Source organism: Cydia pomonella, unplaced genomic scaffold (genome assembly GCF_033807575.1).
Source record: "Cydia pomonella isolate Wapato2018A unplaced genomic scaffold, ilCydPomo1 PGA_scaffold_202, whole genome shotgun sequence".
Classification (NCBI taxonomy): domain Eukaryota; kingdom Metazoa; phylum Arthropoda; class Insecta; order Lepidoptera; family Tortricidae; genus Cydia; species Cydia pomonella.
Window position 1 is genome coordinate 315,018 of NW_026907842.1, and position 25,311 is coordinate 340,328.

The following is a 25,311-nucleotide window of genomic DNA, read 5'->3' on the forward strand; positions in this document are numbered from 1 at the left end:
TGTCATTGACAAGCCAAAGTCCCAGGCGCAAGCGAGCTATTGTAAACCTTACTTGGAAGTGTGAAGGTTACTTTGACAGCGTCCGCCATGACACCTATAATTGTCCTTAGCGCTGTGGGTACAACTAGTAACTACGACTTTAGGTGTTCTTGGCGTTCAAGGGTTGGGTTAGGTACTTTAATAACAACCTACAATACATGCTCAACATTAAGGGTGTTAAAATGAGTAATAATAAGGTCAAGACAAACATATTTATTTAAAATAAATACAAAGTACAAAATTAATGTCATGCTGTAGATGCACTTTTTAAAATTACAGGATACACATTCTCATCCCAAAATTTCTCTGCGTCTCTCATCAAATTATCTATATAATTTTTATCAAAATTAACAACAATTGTCTCAATTAAGCTGTTGCTTTCAAATTTCGGGTCCGCCACACACAACAAACACTTATTTTTGCCAGCCGCTAGCATCTCTAATTGCACTTGGCCCATAAACTTATTCGCAATTTGCCCATTCTTTATATAATTTTTTTTAGTTTTCTCCGAAATGGGACACTTAATTTCGACCACAAAGTCATCTCCAATGCCATCAGGTGACGCTCCAAAAATTCCATCTATAATCAAAAATCCACATTCTTCTATTTCTTTATTTATATCAGTCTTTACTTTATTCAGTACTCGTTTTTCTAGGATTTTACCCCTTTTCATGGACTTTGTTTCTGGTGCTTTGCACCCTCCTAGTATTTCTTCAACAAGAGTGAAATGGAGTGTTTTGCAATGAGCAATTTCATAAATTTTTGATCCTGTAATTCGGCCTTGTCGAATTGAATGCCACTGCTTTGAGTTCACTTGGCCTACAGTGTCTTTCATGATTTTTTCTTTATTTTCTAGCATTATTGCATTGCTAAATATTTTAAATTTGTTAAAAGTTGGCCTACTTTCCTTTTCTAAAAAATCCACCATCATGTCAAAAATACAATATTTTGAGTTCATTTTCATCGGTCTTTCAGGATCATATACCATGAGCAGGCTTTTACCACAACCATGTTTGGTTGCTTCTTGTCGTAGTCTTTTCAGTACCAAAGGGTCCTTTGGCCCCCTTTCGGCGACTTCCACTTTTGCCAAATCTTTACACATTAATGGTTTGTCTAGCGCCCGTTTGAGGCTGGGTTTCGTCCAGTAACATTGGATACTGGTTGGTGAAGGTTCAGCACTTCGTTTTTGTAGCCAATGTAATACTACAACAGTATGTTTACACCCACCTAAGAAAAAAGAACATTTTAAACATATCTATAATAAAACTTGTACTAATTGAGAACATTCAAAAGCTCCACTTTTCTTGAAATGACAGACTAAATTGCATGTGTCATATTAATATTTCATGGTTATATCTGATCAGATTAGCATAGGGTAAGAGGTAAGTTTTGGTTTTGACAGAAAGGGAACCACACGCAGGTCAAGTTGAGTGTAGTTTGTTCAAAATCACTACAAAATCAATAAGGACATGTTTATAGCAAAACTTACCAGCCCCCGCTGCACAGTCACATGAAGTATCTATGATTGATTCATTTGCCTCTTCTAAATGGACCATCACAACATAGTATTTGCTTGTTATTCTTTGTTCAGGAACAACTTTAGCTCTCACATCACAAAGATTCCCAGTCCGCTTTGTTTCAACATATCCAATAGCAGTCTCAACATATGATTCTGTTGAAGACCTTAAACAAACAAACAATTAAGTACTTTCTCCTTTTATAACAAAATAAGATTAATGTTACCAATTTAAAGGAACCACAGACAATTTAAAGCAAATTTAAATATGTGATTACTTTGCTACAAAATGAAAAATGTCCAAAATTTTTATTGTTTTAATTTGAAACATTTTATGAAAAATGACCCAGGTCCCGCGTGTTAATTTTTCGCTTGCCAGGTCAATATCAAGATAAAGCGCGGTAATGAGATAGGGGTTAGGTTGATACTTACGACAAAGCTTTGGCATCTCTTATTTCACCGGCATTATGTTTGTCGCTATTCTTCATAAACTCCATAAGCATATATGGGTCTACTTTTGGCAAATTAGATGAGTTTGCTTTAACAAAAGCAGCGGTATCCATGTTTGCAGAATTCAAATGCCAGGGGTCGTCGAAATTGCTATCAAAATCAGGTCCGGGGTTCAAAAGCGAAGGTCGTCGTTGGAGCAGGCAAAATCAGAGGTCCGGGTGGGGAAGCGAGTCGTAATAATCACATAAATACAAAGAAACCAGTTCACCAGATGAGAGCACAAAAGGTTATGAATTCCGCGAGAAGAATGACAAGCTGTCAATAAACTGTCAATGTCATGCGCTCCACAGATTCAAATAGCGATAACTTTTTAAGACTTAGAAAGTTTTCTTAACAGCCGTAATGGGCCGGACGTGCGGTGAAGCAAAATGTTTTTATTTTTATAAAATGTATGACGCAACCAAAAAATCTGTAACTTTTTTCTGTAACTAGAAATGGTTATTCCTACGACCAGAAAAATAATCAGGCACATTTAATATTTTCATCCATTCCCCAATTTTGCATCTCTTTCATTTGTAAAAGAGATGCATAGCTGTATCTCACAATAAATGCATAGATGGTTCAGATGATTGGATCAACAATAATGAGACAATTATATGTTTACTTCTCTTTCTCACTATTTGCGCGTGCCGTTTGAGATCTTTTCTAAAACGCTAATAAATGTTTTAGTTTTGACAGTTTTGTTATTAACTTAATTTTTTGTTCACTTTGTTTTTGTAATTTGTTGTGTTGTGAATGGCTATACTTGTTATTAGAACGTAGTGATTATATGCTCTTTGCTTGTTATGAGTAGCGAGTTCCGTTCTCCCACTTTATGTCGTTAAATAAGATTAGTAATAATAGGAGAAGCACATAGTATTTGTGTATTTATTTTACTCTTAAAGTCACATTTACCCACTTTAATGTAAAAAATGGAGTCAATGGAATTTGTTGAACCAACACCAGAAGTCTTGCAAAGGAAACTGTATTTTCTATTGGAACAACTACAGGATATGGCCAGGGAGCTCCCACCGTAAGGATGTGTTCCAGCTTGATACAAGCCATACTCATATTATCGTAATAATACCTTCATGATAAATTGATAACCTCAATTCCTCTTTCAGAAAGTACCAGATGCGAGTTCCCATTGAGCTTCTCTCTGGGCTAGCTAACTGTCTTTTGAACGACACTGTTTTTGAAATAGTCAAAGGCTTAATGGAAATACAACATGTGACTGAAAAACATTTGTTCCAGCAAAGGTTGCAAATAATAAGTAGACATACATGTAAGTTACTTATGTTTTGTAATTTTTGCCCTTGAAAAAAATTGTGTTATTATTATTTTTTAATGTATGATGATTATCATTAGATAATAGCCTTAATTATGGAAGTTTTCAGTTACAAAGTATACATTAATTTGGTTTCACAACTTGAACTTCAACTCATCCTTTAACACAGGCCTCCTCCATAGCTTTTATTTCTTTCCTTTGCTGTTTGCATCCATGTACCTCTTTCAATTCTTCTTATATCATTCTGTCCATCTAAACTTTTTTTACCACTCTTTCTTTTATTATATCTAGGGTACCACTACAAGGTATAGTCAGCATAAAATAGATAGTGTCGACCAAAGTGGCCTAAAATATTTATTTATTGAGAAGTTCTACAGCATTTATAATAAATAATATACAAAAACCAGTCAAGTGCAAGTTGGACTCGCACACGAAGGTTTCCGTACCATTCTCTATAAAAACGGAAAAAAATTGTTTGTTGTATGGGAGGTCCCTTAAATATTTATTTTATTCTGTTTAGTATTTGTTGTTATAGCGGCAACAGAAATACATCATCTGTAAAAATTTCAACTGTCTAACTATCACGGTTCATGAGATACAGCCTGGTGACAGATGGACGGACGGACAGCAGTCTTAGTAATAGGGTCCCGTTTTACCCTTTGGGTACGGAACCCTAAAAAACATGAGTACTTATAAGCATAGCCAATAACAACATATATCATAACACACCTTTGTTACCATTGCAATAATCATGTGTACCAATACATATATTTGATCACTTTGGCTGTCACTATCCATTTCATGGTGACTGTACCAAACAAATAATTTGCCTGTGTTATTCAAGCCTAAGTAGGTATAGTTTTAACTTATTTTTAGTCATATGAGAGTGATTCGTATTCGTTCGTATTCGTATTCGCGGGCTGAGTTTCCGCAACTCGACGTCGCAATTCGCGCCTATTTTGCGTGATGGTGGGTTGACGGCACTACTCCTGCCAACCCAACTCTACCAGGAAGCCTAGCAGACCCTTGATGTTGCCGACGACTTCTGGGAGAGACCCCAGGGAACCGAGGTATTGTGCCCGGTATTCTGCCACCCCTGGGCATTCTAGAATGACGTGGGCGGCTGTCTCCTCCTCCTCCACGCACGCTCTGCAGAGGGGGCTATCTGTAACACGTAGGGTTAGTAGGTGTTTGTTTAGTGGGGCGTGGCCGGTTATGGCCCCAGTCAAAAGCCGGAGCTGTGGCCTCTTCAGCTGTCTCAGCCTCCTCGACAAACCGGGGTCGATTGTCGGGAGGGCCTCCTTTGCCTGCCTGCACGTGCCTTTATATGAGAGTGATAAAATTTATTATTTAGGCCCACTTGCACCATTCTACTAACCCGGGGTTAACCGGTTAAACCTAAAGTTACCATGGTTACCAGAACAATTTGACATTGGGTTAGCGGTTTAACCGCTTAACCCTGGGCTAGTGGGATGGTGCAAGTGGGCCTTAGTGTCACTTGCACCATCCCACTAACCCAGGGTTAACAGGTTAAACTGTTTACCGAGTGTCAAATTGTACTGGTAACCATGGTAACTCCAGATTCAAGCAGTTAATCGCTGGGTTAGTGATTGGTGCAAGTGGCCCTTAAAGCATCAATCCAGTGTCAAATTGTACTGGTAACCATGTTAACTCCAAGTATAACTGGTTAACCCCAGTTAGTTAACTGCTTACCATCCTGCGGTAAAAAACCCAAGAAATTATAAGATTATTATCTTCACTTGTTTCAGTGGAAATTCAAAATATGGTCAATAGTACTCCAAATCAAGAAGAATTAGAATTGCAGAGGGCAATCTTATTAACAAAACACAAAGAAGAAATTAAACAAACCGATATGAAACTTGTTATCCAGTTGGATCAAAAAGTAAGAAACCAAGCATACTCAATTTGAAATATGAACTAGAAACTGCACAACTTCACTATATGTGTTCCAACTATCCCAACACCCTTATATATGTTGCTTACATATAGCGGGTCCACACAGAGCAAGCCTACGCGCGAGGCAACTTCCTTTCGCGCGCGCGCTTTTTCCACGCCCGATCGCGCCGTCTCGGCCGAGGCACCTCTACACGGGCCGTGTTGTGCGTGAGGAAATTGCCTCGCGCGTATGCTCGCTCTGTGTGGACCCGGCTTATGCCATATCGTTGGCTAAAGTTGCAGACCTCTTTATCTCCTCTAAAAGTAGTTATGAGTTTATAAGATGAGGTTTGCAACATTGCAACTTTAGGTATTATTGGTAAAGATCAAACTCCCTAATACCCTTGAGATGGAATAGGTATTGGCCGATGATATGATGAATGTAAATTTTTAGGAAGTCAATTTTTTTTATATTAATGATTTTGCAGGTGAGCGATCAACAAGTGACACTGGAAAAAGCTGGAGTGCCAGGGTTTTTTGTCACAAATAAACCTATTGAAGTTAAAGTGCAAATGTATCTTCTAGATTTCATATTGAGGCTAAGCAAGATGGATATTCCTTAACAATTGTTTTTTTTTTTTATTATAAAAGAAATCAAATTGTAAATCAATATAATTTTTCAATGAAAATTATATTACAATACACATTGCATGTACTTAACCTATTGACCGCCACAGTCGGCTCTGGCCGTCATCGGAAAGTCTTGCCAAGGACGCCAACGTAGGCTACAGCCGACAGCTTCGCCAATTCAATAGGAAATTTCGCGGAACTCCATAAAGTTCAGTTTCGCTTAAATAATCGCGTGTGCCTGGCGTCCGGGGCGCGGCATATTCCTTCGCCGTCTGGCGTTCAAGAGGTTAACAATAAAAAAAAGCTATTTGCTTTTTGCCCTTACCATACCATATTCAAGCACACTGGAAATGTATACCTCTTATTTCAAACTTATGTATTGCTTTGATGCACTGTGACTTGTGTATAAATTTGGTGATTATAAAAAGTTGTATATGTATATTGACATCATAAAAATCTAGTTAACATGTGAATTATGTTAACACTTCCTGAACTCTGTCAGAAGCTCAAATGTTGTATGATGTTGGATAATTTGTATATTTTATTTAGGTAATAAAATATTAATACAATTTTAAATTTAATTCCACATGCACCCCAGACGCACATAACAAGAACATTCTTATATGCAAACAACTTCTATGATACTTTTTTTCAATTTACACAAGGATTATGTTTGATTTATTGTATATGGGATTTAAAAAAACTACAGTCCAAGATTGTAACCATATAATAAAAACAATAAATAAACACAATAATGATACAAATAATCTATCACAAATCTTGTGCTTTTTACGGTAATGACATGATTACAAAAATAGGGTATAGGTAGACAAGCACCTACATTTTTATTTCAACATTTTTCGCTTTATTTATGCCAAAACTATCTTACTTAATAACGTTAGGTAGACATTAGAAAATATTTGCGCACGGATTTGTAAACCATTTTCAGAAAAAAGTAAATGGCATACCTAACTCCAAAACCTTTAAAATTGGTTTGTTTAACTTTCTAAAATACTGTTGGCATTTGACCAAACTCACTGATATATTCCTAAAATCGTTGAATAACAAAATAAAGAGTTAAAATGTCATTTCCAGTTGGACAATTTCAAACATCACAAGTCTTATTCTAAAAAAAAATCGAAGGGTACTATGAATCTATAAAAATACTACGTGAATAATTATTCCCCCATCGCGAAACTATGTGGATGCAATTATATTGATGTATTACAAAAAAACCTGCCCTGAAAGGACATATGTATCAGTCTTTAAGATTCAGCTTAGCTAGAATGGGTGAAGTTTTCAAACTAAAAAGATCCCACCTCGGGAATTTGTGCTATAGGTAGTAAAACACTGTGCGAGAAGTGATTCCTCACTTGTAATGTAAGGAATGCTTTCAGCAAATCGATAAGTAGATTGAAATAGTTAATTGCATCCACTGTTTCGGATCACTCGCTTTTAATAAATAGACTATAAAAAAACTTAGGTGGGAAATTTAAAACACGTTTTATAAAACAGATTTAGAACATTTTAAGCCCTATTCCGCTCAGAAATGATATCACCAAGTATTCGAATGCCTTGATCACACGTACCGAGTACAGAGAGACAGCAAATTGGTACTCGGCCGAGAGAGTAGGGAGCGTAATCAGGTATATACACGCATTTTGCTTTTCCTGACGAGTCGGTTCACTTTCATGAGCAAAAAGAAAAAAAAATACAACAACCTCACTTGCTACTGACAAGTGGTCGTGTCCATCCCTATCGAGTGGCGAGCGAGTCGGCACAGAGCATGCTGAGAGGAGTGCGGGGGCGGCCTCTCGGACTAGTAAACAAAACGAGGTCCGAGTGACTCGTTCGTCATTTTACTGGAGTACTAGGCCGAGTACACACGAACCGAGCACTCGGCCGAGGGACTCTCTCACCACTGTATTTGGTACGTGTAATCAAGACAAGAGTCCACACTTTTACATAGTATATTTTCTTTTTGGTTTAGTTATTTATTTTTACCATACATATCATATACATGTATACATATGTCTGTGGACAATCATCTGTTACTAGAATTTATAGAAGGTACTCCTTAGAATTCTAAGTAGAATGTAACCAAAACTAAACCGTGTCAATTAAAAGGTATCTTTTTTTAAATTTCCCATTTCCCCAAGTATTAAATTAAATGCTTGGTCGAAACAATCAAATGTAACAGTTAAGCCCCTTACGATATCACCAAATATAATACAACTACGAATAGAATACCGTTGTGTTTTGTATTGCAACATTTACAGCTACAATACCAAGTTAAACACACCTATAAAAGGCCGATTGTTAACTGTATAAAACATATATAAAGAATTTTCGTTATTTGATTTTATAGTATAAACTATAATATTCCTTGTGAATACTGTAACAATATAATGTAACGTTTATTTCTTTTCAGTCCCATAAGATGAGCCTTGGCTAATTTTTGACATGCCTATAGACTTCTGCAAGATGACGTAAACTGAAACAAAAGAATACATACATTAATATTTCTGCAATTATAGTGACCTAGCAGAACCAGAGCCACCCTACTTTTAACCACAATCCGTTCATAAAGTAGCATTTTTACGTTTCACTTTTTTTAACAAAAAATAATCAAACAAATTAATTTAGAAGTGAACTCAAATTTCTCTCTTAACCCACCCAATTTCTTTCTTTTAACCCACCATCCATAAAATGTGTGCGTTAAAGAATGACGCAATTTTTACAGAAATAATTAAGCGAGTATGCCCAAAATAACTAAATTTTTAGAGTTCAGAATATAATTAACCTATCATACCTATATGTGTATAATGGTCAAAAACTCAAGGCCAATTGTTACTTTTAAAATAGTGTAGTTGCCTACTATTTTCATAAATTTTACTATTAAATCTACTTTTTTTTAAATAAATAATTAAATATTATAGGGACATTCTTGAACAAATTGACTAACAAGGAAGGGTACCCAACTGTCCGACTCCGATTTGATTCATTTTGATATATGTTATAGAGAGTAGTCTAAAATAACGGACACGTATTTTTTTTTAGCTGCCCAAACTCAACCTATTGGGAGAAATTGTCCTCCAAAGTACTAAAAAGTTACTAAATCTTCTAACTCCTATAGAAAGTGATGCTCAAGCAACTTGCTAGTTAATGGCTTGTTTGAGTATATGTTTGAGAGCAGGAAAAAATAATGTACACGTGTTTTGTTATATCTGCTTTAACTCAAGTTTTCCTAAAAAACACCCGTCTTTATGTGTAACTATAGTGATAAGATATCATAAAACTTCGAATGTCGATTTTTTTAGGAAAAAATGAGTTTTAGTCGATATAACAAAACACGTGCTCATTATTTTTTGCTGCTTTCAAACATATACTCAAACCAGCCATTAACTAGCAAGATGCTTGAGCATCGCTTTCTATAGCAGTTAGAAGATTTAGTAACTTTTTAGTACTTTGGAGGACAATTTCTCCCAATAGGTTGAGTTTGGGCAGCTAAAAAAAAATATGTGTCCGTTATTTTAGACTACTCTATAACATATATCAAAATGAATCAAATCGGAGTCGGACAGTTGGGTACCCTTCCTTGTAAGTTCCAATAGGTCTTATTTTTAAAATTGCTAAATATATCTTACAAAACTTGATACAATTTGTTAATATAATACTCAATGCAATTTAAGTGCTTATATTTACTGCTTATAATAGAAGCAAGAACTGATTGTAAACTACTTAGTTTAAGATTTATGTAAGCAATTACTTTCATATGCATGTTGTGTTTGCATGTTATTGGGTGAATACTCGAGCAATTTGTTTTTACTGTCATATGTTCAATAAGTTTTAATATCTATTACTATTACACCTGTTGGCAAACCTTAATAATAATAAAATAAAATAAATCAGGCGTCTTGTAAACCTGGGGCAGAAAAAACGTTCTAAAAAAGGAAAAAGATTATTAAAAATTCGGTAAGGATTTTTATCATACACAGACCTATACAGTTGACCGTTAGTTGCATAACACTAAATTACTCACAGTACATAAAAGAACTCTGCGACCATCAGCCTTATTTCTATAATCAAAGCCAGACAGATACGAAACAAATCATTGATATAATCATATGTGCAGGTAGATTACACACCTGCACATATCAATATCACGATTGAATAGAAAATTAGACTTTGAAATCATGTTATCATTATTTAGGCGGTATGTTTAGTTACTAATAATCTAATTAAGTTAATAATATTAATTTAGCGGAAGCTAATATCTACACGTGACTCACGAGACGGCCTATCGATAATTTAATAAAATCACCGTCTTATCGTAAACTGCGGTATAATGTACGGTAGTACTATAACAATCATTTTGATTAGGTACATGTTAAATACCTACCTAGGTTAAATAATATTGTTAGATTTACGTTTTGTGGAAAATACTCGACAGTTCTTAAAAACAACATTTCTACTAATTTGCAGTTCAGTAAGAGATTAAATATGAATTACTTAGATAAGATAACTATCGTATGAAGCTCGCGCGCGCGAAGACAGTATGACAAAGAATAATAGTTTTATCGATCAGGCGGTCACAGAGTACCTTTCAATGATATAATTAACGATAACGATACAGGTGTAATGACAGTATTTCGAGTACCTATAATATTTCTAATATGAGACAAAGGTTTCCCGCGCTTTATGCTAACGTCGGACGTGAGCAAATAAAAAGCACGATTTATATAATTATCCCCTAATAAAAGATAAATTAGTTAAACAGTCGTTTAGTAAAACGTAGGTGTATATTAGGGTCGCCAACGGGTCGAGTATCTGTATATGTCCTTGAATCAATGTAGAAGTATGTCTTGTGCTTATGGTATACAATTTCGACGGAACTTATCTCCAGAATAAATGGATACTTCAAGGAACAGCGCTGCCTATACTGTGTGGCATATACAGATCCGTGACATAGTAACAGCGCAAATATAATCCCAGCACCATAAAATTACGTAGCTAGGCTAGCAGCACGCCTAGTGCTATAGATTATAATTTAGAATATACTTACATATTACGGCGCCCTGTAACGTAACTAAGTGAGGTGATATTCGTGTGGCAACAGGCAGGGATCGGAGGAGGTGAGCTGAAGATCGAGCGATGCCATGAGAGAGACCTATGTCCAGCAGTGGAATGACGGAATCTGATTATACTTACATCCAAAAAATATAGCGACACCAATGGAGAAGTACAACAGTCTCCCACTAAGTAACAGTCCCATGAGGTAGTACATCATTGGTGTGAGCGTGATCACGGCCCAGCCGAGCGTGTTGATGAGCGAGTAGATCCGGATAGGGTGCTGGAACGGCTCGATCCGTTCTACGCCCGACTCTAGGAAGAAGTCGCCCGTGTTGTGGAAGGATTCCGCCATTTTGTCCTGAAAAGAGGATAACAAGATTGTGTGTGTATGTGTATTTGCTAAGGGCTCGTATACATACTGCGATTTTTTGCATACAAACGCGCGCTGATTGACCTTTTAATTTTCTTTATAATTTATTGCATCAGGCGCTACTTGCTTTGCTATATCACGATATAATAACGTGTTAACGTGGTGGTACTAAATTAGTGCTAACCCGTTATACTAACTTGCATATTTTATGGTCACAACGTCTGGTTACTCATTGTTATTCGTACATAAAAATGTGGCTATTGTGTGAGGTTACGGTGACAGCTGGCTTAGACGCCATCTTTAGGAATATTATATCTATGCAAAAACAGTTTAAGGCACAATAGATATGTATAAGTTACTCTATGGTTTACGATAGGTGCTAGTGCTACACTCTGACGACAGAACATTGCAGTAATACCCCCATTAAATGCAAATTTAAAACATCTCTGAGAAAAAAAAATGAAATTTGATTTGGCCTCTATTCTAATATCAGTCGAGACGACAGTTTATTCGAAATGAAGTGTCAGTTGCAAACAAGTTGACAAATCTTGCATATTACTTGATATCGCACGATATGGCAGTCGGACCCCAACTCTAGTTTGTCTCTGAATTAAAAAAAAAACAACGGATGCGTGACATGTACGAAAAAGTTCTCATTACCGCTATTTGACGTTTAGTTTGATTTTTTTTTTTTTTTTTTTTTTTTTTTTTTTTTTTTTTTTTTTTTTTTTTTCGAGTAACATAATGACTCATATATATTAATTTGGAACACTAGACTTAAACACTATACTACAAATACGAGTACACATGCATTAATACCTACAATAAAATTATACAAAGAAAATTAAAGTTTTTTAACACATTGACAGTTATCACCTATCTCAATGTGTTAACCACAGCGCTGCTGGGCGCATGGAGTCCACAGCAAAATGTCATGTACGGGCAAAACTTGTCCGCAATCATTGCCAGGACGCTGTTGGAGCTGGCGCGCACGCGTCGCACCAGAGATGCGGCTCGCAAGCGCATGGTAGCTTTAAAACACGCTACCTGCGCCTCCGCAAACATCCCAGATGCGCTGCAGTATCGCGGCAGCCCCATCAGTGCCCTGAACGCGTTATTATATTGTACTTGTAGGGCCCTATACGATCTCAAGGTGTACCTTCTCCATAGACTGCAAGTGTAGAATGTTGTGCAAAAAGCTCTGAATAAAGTCACCTTACTTTCTTTTGAGCATCGAGCAAATCTGCGTGCAATCATGTTAGCTCTGACCGATAAGGCCCTACGTTCCCGTTCTATATCAGCATCGTCCTTGAGGTCGGTAGTAACGATATGACCTAGATACTTGAACTGGTATACCCTTTGCAGGGCAACCGTGTTAAGTTTGATAGGTGGTATTACAGATGGTATTTTAGACTCGACCCCAAAAACCATATACTGACTTTTATCAACATTATACTTGAGTCCGTGCGTGTGTGCGTAATCCTCACATACTTTAAGCAACCTTCTGATGCCGCAGACTGACGCACTCAACAGCACCATGTCGTCGGCATAGCTCACATTGTTCATATTAACCCCGTCTATGTGACAGCCCGCATGCATGCTGCTGAGCGCAACAATAAGCTCATTCATATATAGGTTGAAAAGCGATGGTGAGCTCAACCCCCCCTGCCTCACCCCACATTGCAACCTATACGTCTCAGACAATGTACCTGCCCATCTCACGTTGTTGATCTGGTTTCCATACCAATATCTAAATATACCTATCAAATCGGGCGCTAAGTTAATTCCCTCAAGTTTCTTCCAAATTGAATTTTAATTAGTTTATAAAATGTTTTGTTGAAGCTTATGATATTTATGTAGATAAAGCAGTGTATGTCTTGACTTATTGTCCTATGTCCCCTAGATGGGACCGAGGGCGTCCACAGTGCGCCGCCATCTGGATCGGTCTTGAGCTTCGTGCTTGAGTTCGCTCCAAGTCTTCCCAATAGCCTTCGCCTCTGCAATTATAGTCCGGCGCCAGGTCTGCTTTGGACGGCAACGTTTCCTTTTTCCTTGGGGATTCCAGTCTAGGGCTTGCCTCGGTATGTGTTTAGGATCCCTTCGGAGTGTTTGCCCAATCCAACTCCATTTCCGGCGCTTGATCTGCTGGTCGATCGGGGTTTCATTGCAGCATCTCCAGAGGCTGGCATTAGAGATTTTCTCGGGCCAGTATACACCGAGAATGCGGCGGTTAACACAGACTTGTAGCTGGCGCGAGATGACTTTTGTAACCTTCAACGTCTCGCATCCATACAGCAATACGGTTTTTACGTTTGATCGGAATATTCTGAGCTTGACTCTCCGAGTTAGTTTACTTGATTGCCATACGGGTCGGAGCCGTGCGAAGATTGCTCTTGCTTTGGCTATTCTCGAAGCGATGTCTTCTTCGGTCCCTCCAGTTTCTGACACGACGCTCCCGAGGTAAGTAAATTTGTGGTCTTGCTCCACAGCCTGTGCCAATAAGGAGCGGCGCGGTACTTGCCGCCCTGCACCTCATCTCTTGGGTCTTCCGGATGTTAACTTTAGAGTCCCGTCTTCATTGCCTCACTTCGAAGGTCGTCCAGCTTGGCTTGCATATCAGCGCGTGTGTGGCTCAGCAGGCATAGGTCATCGGCATAGTCCAGATCTTCTAAGACGTTGGAGAGTCCCCACTCTATGCCGCGGCGCTTATTGTCGATCGTGTGATGCATGATGCCATCGAGAACAACAAGGAAGAGGAGAGGAGAAAGAAGACACCCTTGTCGCACACCCGCAGTCACTGGAATATCCTCCGAGACGAGGCCATTGTGCGTCACTCTACAAGAGTAATTCTTGTAGATAGCCTTAATGAGGTTGGTGATTTTCTCGGGGACCCCAAGCAGTGTATGTAACTGTATATAATTAGGCAATAAAATACTCGTGTGATCCTTTGATAAAACTCATTTCATTCGTTTCATAAACCTACACTCGTATTTTAATGCCTATCATTACGTAGCAGGCACATAAACTATAATTATTACTACTACTGCTCCCGCATCGCGACTATACCTATTGCTGCAATTAATCGCTGTATAGAAAGGGCCTAATTCGGTGATAGAGATCGCATATTAGAAACAAAATTTTAGCACTGCCTGAACTATCGTTATGTTAACGAATAATATATTTTATATTTATTAAGTAGGCAAATTATAACAACGCGAAAACTCTTAAAGGTTATCTAAATATCGATTACTAATTTATGGTTGCAGTATCTCCGATTAAAATTAATCCCGTTGCTAAAAGTCAAAACGTCTCACGAGATTATGTCGTGATTGATAACGCAATTTTGGGAAATAATTATGAAGGTATTCTTCACTTATACCGATAACTATCTACTACAATTGGGTACATACCTACATCGCAGCCTAGTCACACAAACCGCAGTTCATCCGCGCAAAAATATCAGGTTATAATGTTTAATTCGATTATGTCACGTGTATAGATAGCACAAAATTAAGATTATTACCGCGAAGACTCTTATTTTGATGTTGTCTTTAACTTTGGCGAGGTTTAATCAAGCCAATTGGTATTACCTATTTTCTTTTAACAAATACGATAAACAATTTAATGGCATTTAAAAACTTACCTTGACGACGAATAAATCGTGCACCCACTGCGAGGCCGCCGCCTCATCTTCGGGGACGTTTTCCACGGGGATCCGCTCGATGTACAAGTGGGCGTGAACTTGCTTGCCGTACAGCAGGCTCGTTATGGTCGGGGGGTTCTAGACAAAAACTCCAATTTATTTTAAAATTCTAAATAGAACACAAACGAACACACCCAACACTGCAGGGCCCGTAGCGAGGATAACGACCTTTATCGGTATTTAAAAAGCATCGAATCGAAATCGATACGGAAGAAAGACCACGCGATCATTTCGATACATTATTTAAGGTTTAATTGGTGTTTTTAGGGTTCCGTAGCCAACTGGCAAAAAACGGAACCCTTATAGATTCGTCATGTCCGTCTGTCTGTCCGATTATGTCACAGCCACTTTTTTCCGAAACTATAAGAGCTATACTGTTCAAACTTGGTAAGTAGATGTATTCTATGAACCGCATTAAGATTTTTACACAAAAATAGAAAAAAAAAAACAATACATTTTGGGGGTTCCCCATACTTAGAACTGAAACTCAAAAAATCTTTTTTCATCAAACCCATACGTGTGGGGTATCTATGGATAGGTCTTTAAAAATGATATTGAGGTTTCTAATATCATTTTTTTCTAAACTGAATAGTTTGGGCGAGAGACACTTCCAAAGTAAAAAAATGTATGTCCCCCCCCCCCCCCCCCCTGTAACTTCTAAAATAACAGAATGAAAAATCTAAAAAAAATATATGATATACATTGCCATGCAAACTTCCACCGAACATTGGTTTGAATGAGATCTAGTAAGTAGTTTTTATAATACGTTATAAATGGTACGGAACCCTTCATGGGCGAGTCCGACTCGCACTTGGCCGCTTTTTTATAAGTTAAGCGATGGTCACTTGACCTAATACTCTCTGCATGTAATTTTGCATGCAGGAGGGTTAGGTTTCCCAACAGCTAATGCTGAGATTTGATGTTTTCAAATAACTCGGCAAGAGCTTAATTATAGCCAGTTATGTACTTATCATTAACCTGTATTAATATTAATTTATGAGTATATTTATTACGGACACGTGTTTAAAAATCCAAGATTTTGTATGCGCATAGTGTGTTTATTGGCTTGCTAATTGTTATGCTAGCCGTGCTGTAGTTCAAGTTTTTTTTAGAAATTAAAAACACATAAGTACTTAGTAGATTATGTTAAATTATAAGATATTACTTACAAGTGCAAAATACTAGTTTAGATTGTACATAAAAGGGCGATTTGTCCGTCCGCTGTGAACCGTCTTTAATCCTAGCATGGGATGACGTAGCCGGCGCCATATTTACGTTAAGAGGATAATGGACGACCACTTCTCCATACAAACATAATCCCCATTTTCCTCCCTGGATATTTACATTATGGAAAAGACGTTTACACAATTTAATGCATATTAAGCATGGTTATGCCCCTTGGTTTCACTTCTTTTGATTACCTATTCTAAGATTTCGGAGCGAAACACAAAATTCATTCATAGTCCTTTTTAACTCTTATAATAATTAAAAATATATGAATATGTGCCAAATGTGTAATGTTAATATCCAAAAAGCGGCCAAGTGCGAGTCGGACTCGCCGATGAAGGGTTCCGTACCATTTATGACGTATTCAAAAAAACTACTTACTAGATCTCGTTCAAACCAATTTTCGGTGGAAGTTTGCATGGTAATGTATATCATATATTTTTTTTAGATTTATCATTCTGTTATTTTTGAAGTTACAGGGGGGGGGGGGGGGACACACATTTTTTCACTTTGGAAGTGTCTCTCGCGCAAACTATTCAGTTTAGAAAAAAATGATATTAGGAATCTAAATATCATTTTTGAAGACCTATCCATAGATACCCCACACGTATGAGTTTGATGAAAAAATTATTATTTTTTAAATTTTATGACGTATTAAAAAAAAACTACTTACTAGATCTCGTTCAAACCAATTTTCGGTGGAAGTTTGCATGGCAATGTATATCATTTTTTTTTTTTTGATTTTTCATTCTGTTATTTTAGAAGTTACGGGGGGGGGGGCACACATTTTACCAGTTTGGAAGTGTCTCTTGCGCAAACTATTCAGCTTAGAAAAAAATGATATTAGAAACCTCAATATCATTTTTAAAGACCTATCCATAGATACCCCACACGTATGGGTTTGATGAAAAAAGATTTTTTGAGTTTCAGTTCTAAGTATGGGGACCCCCAAAATTTATTGTTTTTTTTTCTATTTTTGTGTAAACATCCTAATGCGGTTCGTATAATACAGCTACTTACCAAGTTTGACCAAGTATAGCTCTTATAGTTTCGGAAAAAAGTGGCGGTGACATAATCGGACAGACAGACGGACATGACGAATCTATAAGGGTTCCGTTTTTTGCCATTTGGCTACTGAACCCTAAAAAGGAAGATGAGAACTACGCATGTATGGAGAAGCGGTCATTCTTGCCTTTTTGATTGTGCCCGGTGCAAAACTTTGACAGGTACTTATAGTTTAAGCATAGAACAGATAAAAGATGTCAGATTTGGGCAAATAAATAGTTGAAAAATATTATGCAGATTTTACCTACCTTTTTAGACTTAGTAAATAAAATGTAATAAATAGTAAGTACCTTAGCATCTCTGTCAAATGCCAGCTGAATGTTGTAAATAGCTGGAATCTTCCCCCTGAAGTGCGGCAGGCTGGTGGTGAACCCTCGCGTCCGAGGCGTCAGGTGATGTTTGAGGAGAGGCAGGTTTTTCTCCTTGGCGAACTTTAGGGAGGCCTCGTGTTTCTTCTTTGTGAAACGAGTTCCTTCGGGAGTCATCAATAGCTGGAAACCATTAAAAAGTGATGTTTAAAATTATGCTACCACCGGGCTAAAATCAAAATATTGCTAACCAACATGATTGGGAGACATATGTACCCCTCCCCTCATAAGGACCACAGTCCTACTTGTAGTATTAATTACTACAATACAATGTAATAGGGATGATGACGCATGTAGAATTTTATAACAAAATCTAGTAAAATAGATAGCAAATGAGCAATTTATGGCAATAATGTAGATATTAAAATAAGATATGGAAATAATAAAAAATACAGGGCCTGAAACTTCCAAAATTTAATAAAAAGGGAAAAAAGTTCGATTCCTTACATTTTATCCAAAAAACTGCAACTGATTGCATAGCAATTATATACACATAAACGCAATATATATTTCACCGACAAAATCGCAATTTTCTTGTTTTCCATACTTCAATATGGGCTCTCAGTGATCGTGACGTCGCACGACTGTCGGACTTTAACTATGATTTCTGACTTTTGTATTGCTTTCATGCAATGGGTCCCTAGACATTTGGTTCTAGAAACAAACCTGTACCCCTAGATAAATTTATTCGATATCGAAAAGTGACGTACACGTTTGCGTTAAGTCTCATTTTGTATGGGATTTAGAGTTTCCAAAACGTCCCGCTTGGCGTGCTGTTTCTAAATCCCATACAAAATGAGACTTGACGCAAACGCGTACGTCACGTTCCGCTATAGAATAAATTTACACTAGGGGCTCTGATCGATTGATATTGATACCATTAATAAAAATTTGTCATCTAACCTATACATATATGTCAGCTGGAACGTGGTACGGAACCCTAAAAATCAAACGTAGGGGCATAGCTGTGGTTGTTATTGAACAAATTATGTCAAAATATTTTCAATAATGTTAATATCCAGAGAGGTAAATGAAGACTATACGTTTGTATGAAAAGAGGGTTTCGCGTGGGTCCTCCACATTCGTCTTAAAGGCGTATCAATATTTCTATGTCTATTTTATATACCGCGGTGTTGCATCCAAAACTTCAATCACTGCTGATGATATGTTCTATAGCTACGTTATATCGAATAATCGTTAACCATTTTTGCACATATAATTTATTACCTGTATTGAACAAGGTCAACCGAATAAGCGAAACAAAGACGAAGGTCGCTTTTCAGAGACCGAGAAAACAATAGCCCATTAAAGTTTCATGTATTTCTAGAGAAAAACATCCTGAATATTAACATCAATTATATAAAATATTAAATACTTTTACGTTTAATTTTTGACTTATTTCGAAAATCATTTTGCACTAAGGAATGCAAACCGGTAAAAATATATGTAGAAATTAGTAAATTACTGGTAATTCTCATACTTGAAAGTATAATTAATTACACATCCTTTTATTCACATTTTGAACCTTTAGGTGTTATTTATATGTTTGCCCTCACCGATTAAAAGCACTAGCTGACTAGCCTATTTTAAGATTTGGGGCGCCACGCGAAACTGACCGTGAAATTCAGCTAGGGTAATTACGCCCCCAGTTTAAAGGAAAAATCGTAGCATACGTATCTTAAACATGAATAGATACCTACCTACTCAACCATGAACTTTGCTCGTTAATCTTACTCGGCGATAATACATACTATTTATTCGTAAATAAAGATTAAAATACGATTGTACTCTTATATCCTGTTGTATGTTTTCTGTAAGCTATGCCGGCAACTCCGCGTCTGTTTTTGTTTGATGCCTAACCATGACATAAGATTTGATAAGCGCACCAACGGTAGGTAAGGTATGTCCGTAAGTTAGGAGTTTCTTTTGAAGTATAAAAGTGAAAAGAAAAAGCTAACAGAGGTATAGTGTTACTTTAGCATTTTTTACTAAGTAATTGTACTAATTATTGATGCTGACTACCCTGCCGCCCCATAGCCACGCGCGACTGATCGTGTAATTCAGCTAGGGTAAATAGTAAATACGCCCCTAGTTTGTAATATACATATCATAAACATGAATAGATACCTACCACCTACCTACTCAACCATGAACTTTACTCGTTTTTCTTACTCGGCGATAGTACATAATACTTCTTATTCATAAATTAAGATTAAAATACGATTGTACTCTTATATCCCGTTGTATGTTCTCTGTACAACCTACTCAACCATAAACTATGCTCGTTTTTCGTACTCGGCGATAAAACATACTTCTTATTCATAAATAAAGATTAAAATACGATTGTTCTCTGATATCCTGTTGTATGTTTTCTGTAAGCTATGCCGGCAACTCCGCCTTTATTTTTGTTTGATATCTAGCAATGACATCTGGTATCCATTTAATTAGTGTTTCAATTATAATCAGATAATCATGCATCATAAGATTTGATAAGCGCACCAACGGTAGGTACCTATGTCCGTAAGTTAGGAGTTTCGATTGAAGTATAAAAGTGAAAAGACAAAGCTGACAGAGGGATAGGGTTACTTTAGCACTTGTTACTAAGTAATTATACTAATTATTGATTATCACATTCCTTAGGCGCCCGAACCCTAGATAAAATACTACCCCAAGTCATCGACCGCTTTGCAACTCAACATGTGCGGTCAAAGTTTGCGCCGTCGCCACAGACAGACCGATAATAGCTTTTATATAACAATATATTACACGCAATTGCTGTGATTACGATAACCTGCGAACTTGTAGTAGTCTGTACCATTATCTACTACATTATTCATAATACAGTTTACTATAACAAATATAACTTGACCCGAAGATACGTAAATACAATACATAAACGGAGAACATTAGCAAGATTGGTATTCTAAGACGAGTCTCCTGGTAAGCGTTGGGCCATTGGTGTATCCGCGTCTGGTTTGCGCGATCGTGCCGTTAGGGTCAACGCACTACAGGCCTCACAGGTATGAGGTAAGGTGAATATTACGCAACATGTAATGCTGATGAGAAGATTCTCGAATCAAAATGATTCAAGGCAAATTGGATATGGGTTAATAAGACAAAAAACAGTTACCTACGTTTTTCTTGACCGTGAAACACTTATGTAGGTTAAATTTGTATAAATTTAATTACGTCAGTATGTATTATTAGGGTCAAGTATTGTATGTAAATAAGACACAAAAAACATGATATATGTATTTAAATAAATGAATTCAAAATACGTAAAATAGTAGACAAGAGTCCCATATTCTACCCCATGATTAAAAGTGACAAAAATATAATTGGAGTTGAACTACATATTATTCATAAATGCCTGTGATGCCCTTGAAAATAGTTTGTTCTTATCCGTCATTTTGAAATTTGTATTTGTTAGAAAGGGACAAAATTTAACAGAGATTTGCTAAGTTTTATAAATCTAGGGTAAAGATCACAGGGCTACCAAAAGGTAGATATTCTCAAATTGGAATTTAATTTACGCGGTGCCGTTACCGCGAATTTAACAAACGTAACATTCTGATCAGTGATAAAAAAAATAATCAGATTCACTATAGACGAGATTAAGATAAAAAACAAAATACAGGTCACACTATCAGTAACTAATCAAAAATGTCTGTAAACTGCGAACTTTGAAGTAATTGAAGTATGTTCGTAGTAGTAGTAGTAAGAGTTATCATCAGTAATTTTATTGTTAAAAGTATAAATAATTGACTCACCCATACTGGATCCGGATAGTCACATATTTCTTTAATCTGCTTCTTAATAATCTCCTTATCTTTATCAAAGGACCTCTCCAAAAATACGAATTCTGAGAACTTCCACATCCATCCAATGGGCGGCATGTACTGAATGGACTTCTTTGCATATGCTTTGCAATTCTGAAAGATTTTAGCTCATAAGAGAGAATTAACTCATGGTAAATTATCCCCAGGTTTTAGTATTGACATGCATTAGATTTTGTGCCTTAAAATATACACAATAAAGTTAATATACATATAAACTAATACATATAAATAAACACCACCCAATAGTATGTATACATTTTAGACTTTATCAATCACAGACCTAGCCACCAAGGTTTAACTCATAAATTTAAGGGCAAAAGGGTACTGCATATACCGGGTGTCCGGTATTAACGGATAACCTTCTAACCACCAACAGAGCACCTTAGTCTGGTCCAGAAAACGGACTTATAGGTCTAGTAAAATTTTCGTAGTTTACAAGATAATTGAACTTTTCTTTTTTTTAATACCCAGTAAATTTTCTGGACTGGTCCTAGGTGCCCTCTCGATGGTTAGAAGGTTATCCAAGGCACCCTGTAAAGGAAAATTAACTTGACAGACCGTCAATAACAATCCCCAATATAAGAGGTCAGTATTTCCCTTTAAAATATTATTAGTTAAACTTACCCCTAAAACTTGTATCACATCACAGAAATGCCAACCCATTAACCAGTCTATTTCGAAGCTATGGTTCATAAACAGGTAACCATGTTCTTTGCCATAATACTTCTCATATTCATCTTTTTTTATATACACAGACATTTTTGTTCTTGCCCACCATTGTGACATGAACACCAACTCTGAAAAAAACATGTTTATATTTAAAAAAATATATGAAGGCATTCTTAAGCTAATATTAGTACTAATTACCTACAATGAAATTTAAATCATTATAGTTCATGTCATGCATGATGACGCACAGATTGGTCAAATCTAACCTTTAATAACATGACATTACGAGTCAAGGCATGCGTTGTCGTGAATGACACGAACTATATTAAACGGGACAGAGTTGCTTTGTTTGATTTTAAAACAAAACCATATCAATTCTATTTTCACATCTTTGATTCAAATTTGACAGACAATTGTTCTTGTATTTATGTACATTTCATACTGAAATGATTCAAAGTATTCATGCAGTGTAAAAATGTTGAATTTAATATTTTAAAGATATATTAAACTTATTTATAATTTGTTTTAAGGCTTGGAGGATTTAACAACCAGAGTTGCTTTTAAGAGCTTACCCCTCTGTCAAAAACCTCGGCCCATGGTCAGATTTATTGTATGGACTGATGTTTTTACATTTGACATGCCCCTCCCTTGCATAAATCAGCAAACTGTCTTGTTCAGAAAATTACAGAGCCTTATATCTCCAGTTGTTAAATCCTCCAAGTTTTAAGGTTAACTTACGGCTGTTTAAAGAGTATGCCAGATAGTAGTTTATCTTTCTGTACAACCTTTTGTTGAATGGTCTGAGGCTGAACCAAAGGGTTGCCTGCACCATGCTGAGGGCCAACCCTGATGTAAAGTAGGATATGGCGAAACAGACATGGATGAAGGTTGACTGTTTAATTATATCTAAACTTATCATTTTACAAATTTGTCAGCTACTTATTGCAGTCATTAAATCTGGAAAAAAAGTATTAGAGCCAAATTAGATTAAAAATAGTATAAGAAAAGTATGGACAGTAGATATCAGTAATAATACAACTGGTCAAAATACACAAAGAAACACAATGAAACCTAAAGTGGTTTGGTATTGTGAATTACTGGACTGGACTTTGTATTGAAGAGTTTGCTTAGGTAAATTTATTTCTGCAACCTTACTCACAAGGCACAAAGTATAAAAATACGTACATAAAATTCGATATGTTCGTATTATATACTTTGTAATACGCGTCTGATCAGAAACCTTGAAGTTTTCGTAGTTTCCCTTGCCGATTATCATGTTGTGTTTGTGTTTATCAACATCAAGTTAAGTCGGAAAAGGTAGACAGTGTTTCCTCACACGGTGAAGCACTGGCACATGGCGTGTGGACTATTTATATCAGTTTCCATCCGCTTACAGCAACAAAGTTAATAGAGAGGCATTCATTCATAGAAGCGGCATATAAATATACCACTGTAGTACATATAGTGTAGCATGAACATATGTAACATAACTTGCAGTTAATATTTTAATTGATGTTATTAATACGTAGTAGAAACACCTTTAAATAACAATAAATTAGCAAACCTCCGGTTCAAAATACATCGTCGCGAATTTTATTACTGTCGACAATATTATACAATATACGTTCCCCTAACAGGATTACAGTATTTTGTCCTGTACTTACCGATTACCAAATGCAGTAGGTAAATTTCATCAAACAGATTAAAACGAATCACTAAAATAAACTGCGGAATTTAGATGAGATTCACCATTAGCACATGACAAACGATTGACTGACCGCCCCGAGCGAGTGAGACAGGCTGGCCGAAGAACGTAGTGATTATATGCTCTTTGGCCGAACCAAACTGGAACTGGACAGACAGCAATGAAAGCAAGCATGAAGGGCATGCAGACCAATGCAGACGAAACGAAGTAAAGTAGGGTTGTCCGATGATATGGTTTCGGATGTTTCGATTTCGATTAATCGTAGCGAGAAAAAAAAAAAAAAAAAAAAAAAAAAAAAAAAAAAAAAAAAAAAAAAAAAAAAAAATGAAAACAGCTTGATATAGAAGAAGGGGGAGGGAAAAAAAGCGCGGGAAACGTGAAACGCGGCGGTCCAGTTTTAGGTTTCTTGTAAATTTAATTTCCATTTTAATATTATAGATCAGGGAATCAGTAATTTGTATATAATTTTTCACATAGTTTGTATATATTGTTGTATTTGTATATATAATTAGTGTAATTTCGTCGTAGTTGGTAAGTTTTTTCGTATATATGTAATGGGGGATGACGATCCTCCCGACCCTGGAGGTGATAACCTCCAGGTCGGAAGTAATGTTATTATCGATTCAGCAATGGACACGGACTCTTCTGTGGGGAGCAGAAGTGAATTGAAAAGAAATAAGAGTCACAAAAGATGCAAAACATGTAATAAAAAAAGAAGGAAAAATAATGGCGGGGACTATTCGTGCGATTGTCAGAACATCATACAAGAAACCCAAGCTCCTTCAAACTCTAACATTCAGGTTACCAAAAACTCTTCGGATAACTTAAATACAAAAAATGACTCTTCTAATACCAAGGTTGGCAGGAATTTATTTTCATCTTCCGATGTTGCTCCCTTCACGATGCACGTACAAATGAAACAAACAGATGCAAAATCATCTCTGCACCCGGTGTCCTTTGGGAAATTTTTACTAAAAAAAGGCTTCAGAAACATTATAAATGGAAGTGTTAAGCGCATTGGTAGGACACGTATAGCGATGTCGTTTTCAAATTACGTTGACGCAAACTTATTTGTTACTGATACGTGTCTTGAATCAGAAAATCTTACCGCTTACATTCCGTCGTTTTCTGTGACCCGTATGGGCTTGGTTCGCGGTATTCCAGCACAGTGGTCGGAGGAGGAAATAGTTTCCAACATTTCCGTGCCCATGGGGTGTGGAAAAGTATTAAAAGTACGACGTTTGAACCACAGAGTTGTGGTTAACGGTTCTGTTACCTGGCAACCCTCAGAGACAGTTGTATTGACATTTGACGGTCAAGTATTACCGAAACGAGTCTTTTCATGCTACAACTCTCTTGCCGTTGAATTGTACATTTTTCCTACCATTCAATGCTTTTTATGCTGTAAATTTGGACATACCAAAAATAACTGTC

At 36.7% G+C, this 25,311-nt stretch overlaps 3 protein-coding genes across 3 annotated transcripts; 1 reads left to right on the forward strand and 2 right to left on the reverse strand.

Annotated features, from left to right (window-relative positions):
• Window positions 1–237: 237 nt before the first annotated feature.
• Window positions 238–2,565, reverse strand: LOC133533733 (uncharacterized). The gene is made up of 3 exons (XM_061872767.1): window positions 1,988–2,565; window positions 1,529–1,722; window positions 238–1,266 (listed from the first exon to the last, which is right to left on the reverse strand). The coding sequence occupies exons 1-3, from the start codon at window positions 2,116–2,118 to the stop codon at window positions 287–289; spliced, it is 1,305 nt and encodes a 434-aa protein (XP_061728751.1). The 5' UTR covers window positions 2,119–2,565; the 3' UTR covers window positions 238–286.
• A 205-nt stretch (window positions 2,566–2,770) lies between these two features.
• Window positions 2,771–6,427, forward strand: LOC133533742 (gonadal protein gdl-like). The gene is made up of 4 exons (XM_061872776.1): window positions 2,771–3,077; window positions 3,169–3,329; window positions 5,102–5,235; window positions 5,717–6,427. Exons 1-4 carry the CDS (start codon window positions 2,977–2,979, stop codon window positions 5,849–5,851), a joined length of 531 nt encoding a protein of 176 aa, XP_061728760.1. The 5' UTR covers window positions 2,771–2,976; the 3' UTR covers window positions 5,852–6,427.
• Window positions 6,428–6,569: 142 nt separating this feature from the next.
• LOC133533735 (1-acyl-sn-glycerol-3-phosphate acyltransferase gamma-like) lies at window positions 6,570–24,064 on the reverse strand. Its single transcript, XM_061872768.1, has 8 exons — window positions 23,837–24,064; window positions 22,911–23,129; window positions 22,128–22,300; window positions 21,435–21,596; window positions 17,587–17,787; window positions 14,945–15,082; window positions 11,070–11,289; window positions 6,570–8,352 (listed from the first exon to the last, which is right to left on the reverse strand). The coding sequence occupies exons 2-8, from the start codon at window positions 23,089–23,091 to the stop codon at window positions 8,276–8,278; spliced, it is 1,152 nt and encodes a 383-aa protein (XP_061728752.1). The 5' UTR covers window positions 23,092–23,129; window positions 23,837–24,064; the 3' UTR covers window positions 6,570–8,275.
• Window positions 24,065–25,311: the final 1,247 nt, after the last annotated feature.

Excerpts from the sequence above, each read along its gene's own strand:
- LOC133533742 (XM_061872776.1), top strand. The coding sequence starts at position 2,977 with ATGGAGTCAATGGAATTTGTTGAACCAACACCAGAAGTCTTGCAAAGG. Across the intron at positions 3,078-3,168 it reads ATGGCCAGGGAGCTCCCACC|AAAGTACCAGATGCGAGTTC; the intron begins GTAAGGATGTGT and ends TTCCTCTTTCAG. Across the intron at positions 5,236-5,716 it reads TTATCCAGTTGGATCAAAAA|GTGAGCGATCAACAAGTGAC; the intron begins GTAAGAAACCAA and ends ATGATTTTGCAG.
- LOC133533735 (XM_061872768.1), bottom strand. The coding sequence starts at position 23,091 with ATGATAAGTTTAGATATAATTAAACAGTCAACCTTCATCCATGTCTGT. Across the intron at positions 22,301-22,910 it reads GGCATACTCTTTAAACAGCC|AGTTGGTGTTCATGTCACAA; the intron begins GTAAGTTAACCT and ends TGTTTTTTTCAG. Across the intron at positions 21,597-22,127 it reads ATGTGATACAAGTTTTAGGG|AATTGCAAAGCATATGCAAA; the intron begins GTAAGTTTAACT and ends AAAATCTTTCAG.
- LOC133533733 (XM_061872767.1), bottom strand. The coding sequence starts at position 2,118 with ATGGATACCGCTGCTTTTGTTAAAGCAAACTCATCTAATTTGCCAAAA. Across the intron at positions 1,723-1,987 it reads AGAGATGCCAAAGCTTTGTC|GTCTTCAACAGAATCATATG; the intron begins GTAAGTATCAAC and ends TGTTTGTTTAAG. Across the intron at positions 1,267-1,528 it reads TGACTGTGCAGCGGGGGCTG|GTGGGTGTAAACATACTGTT; the intron begins GTAAGTTTTGCT and ends CTTTTTTCTTAG.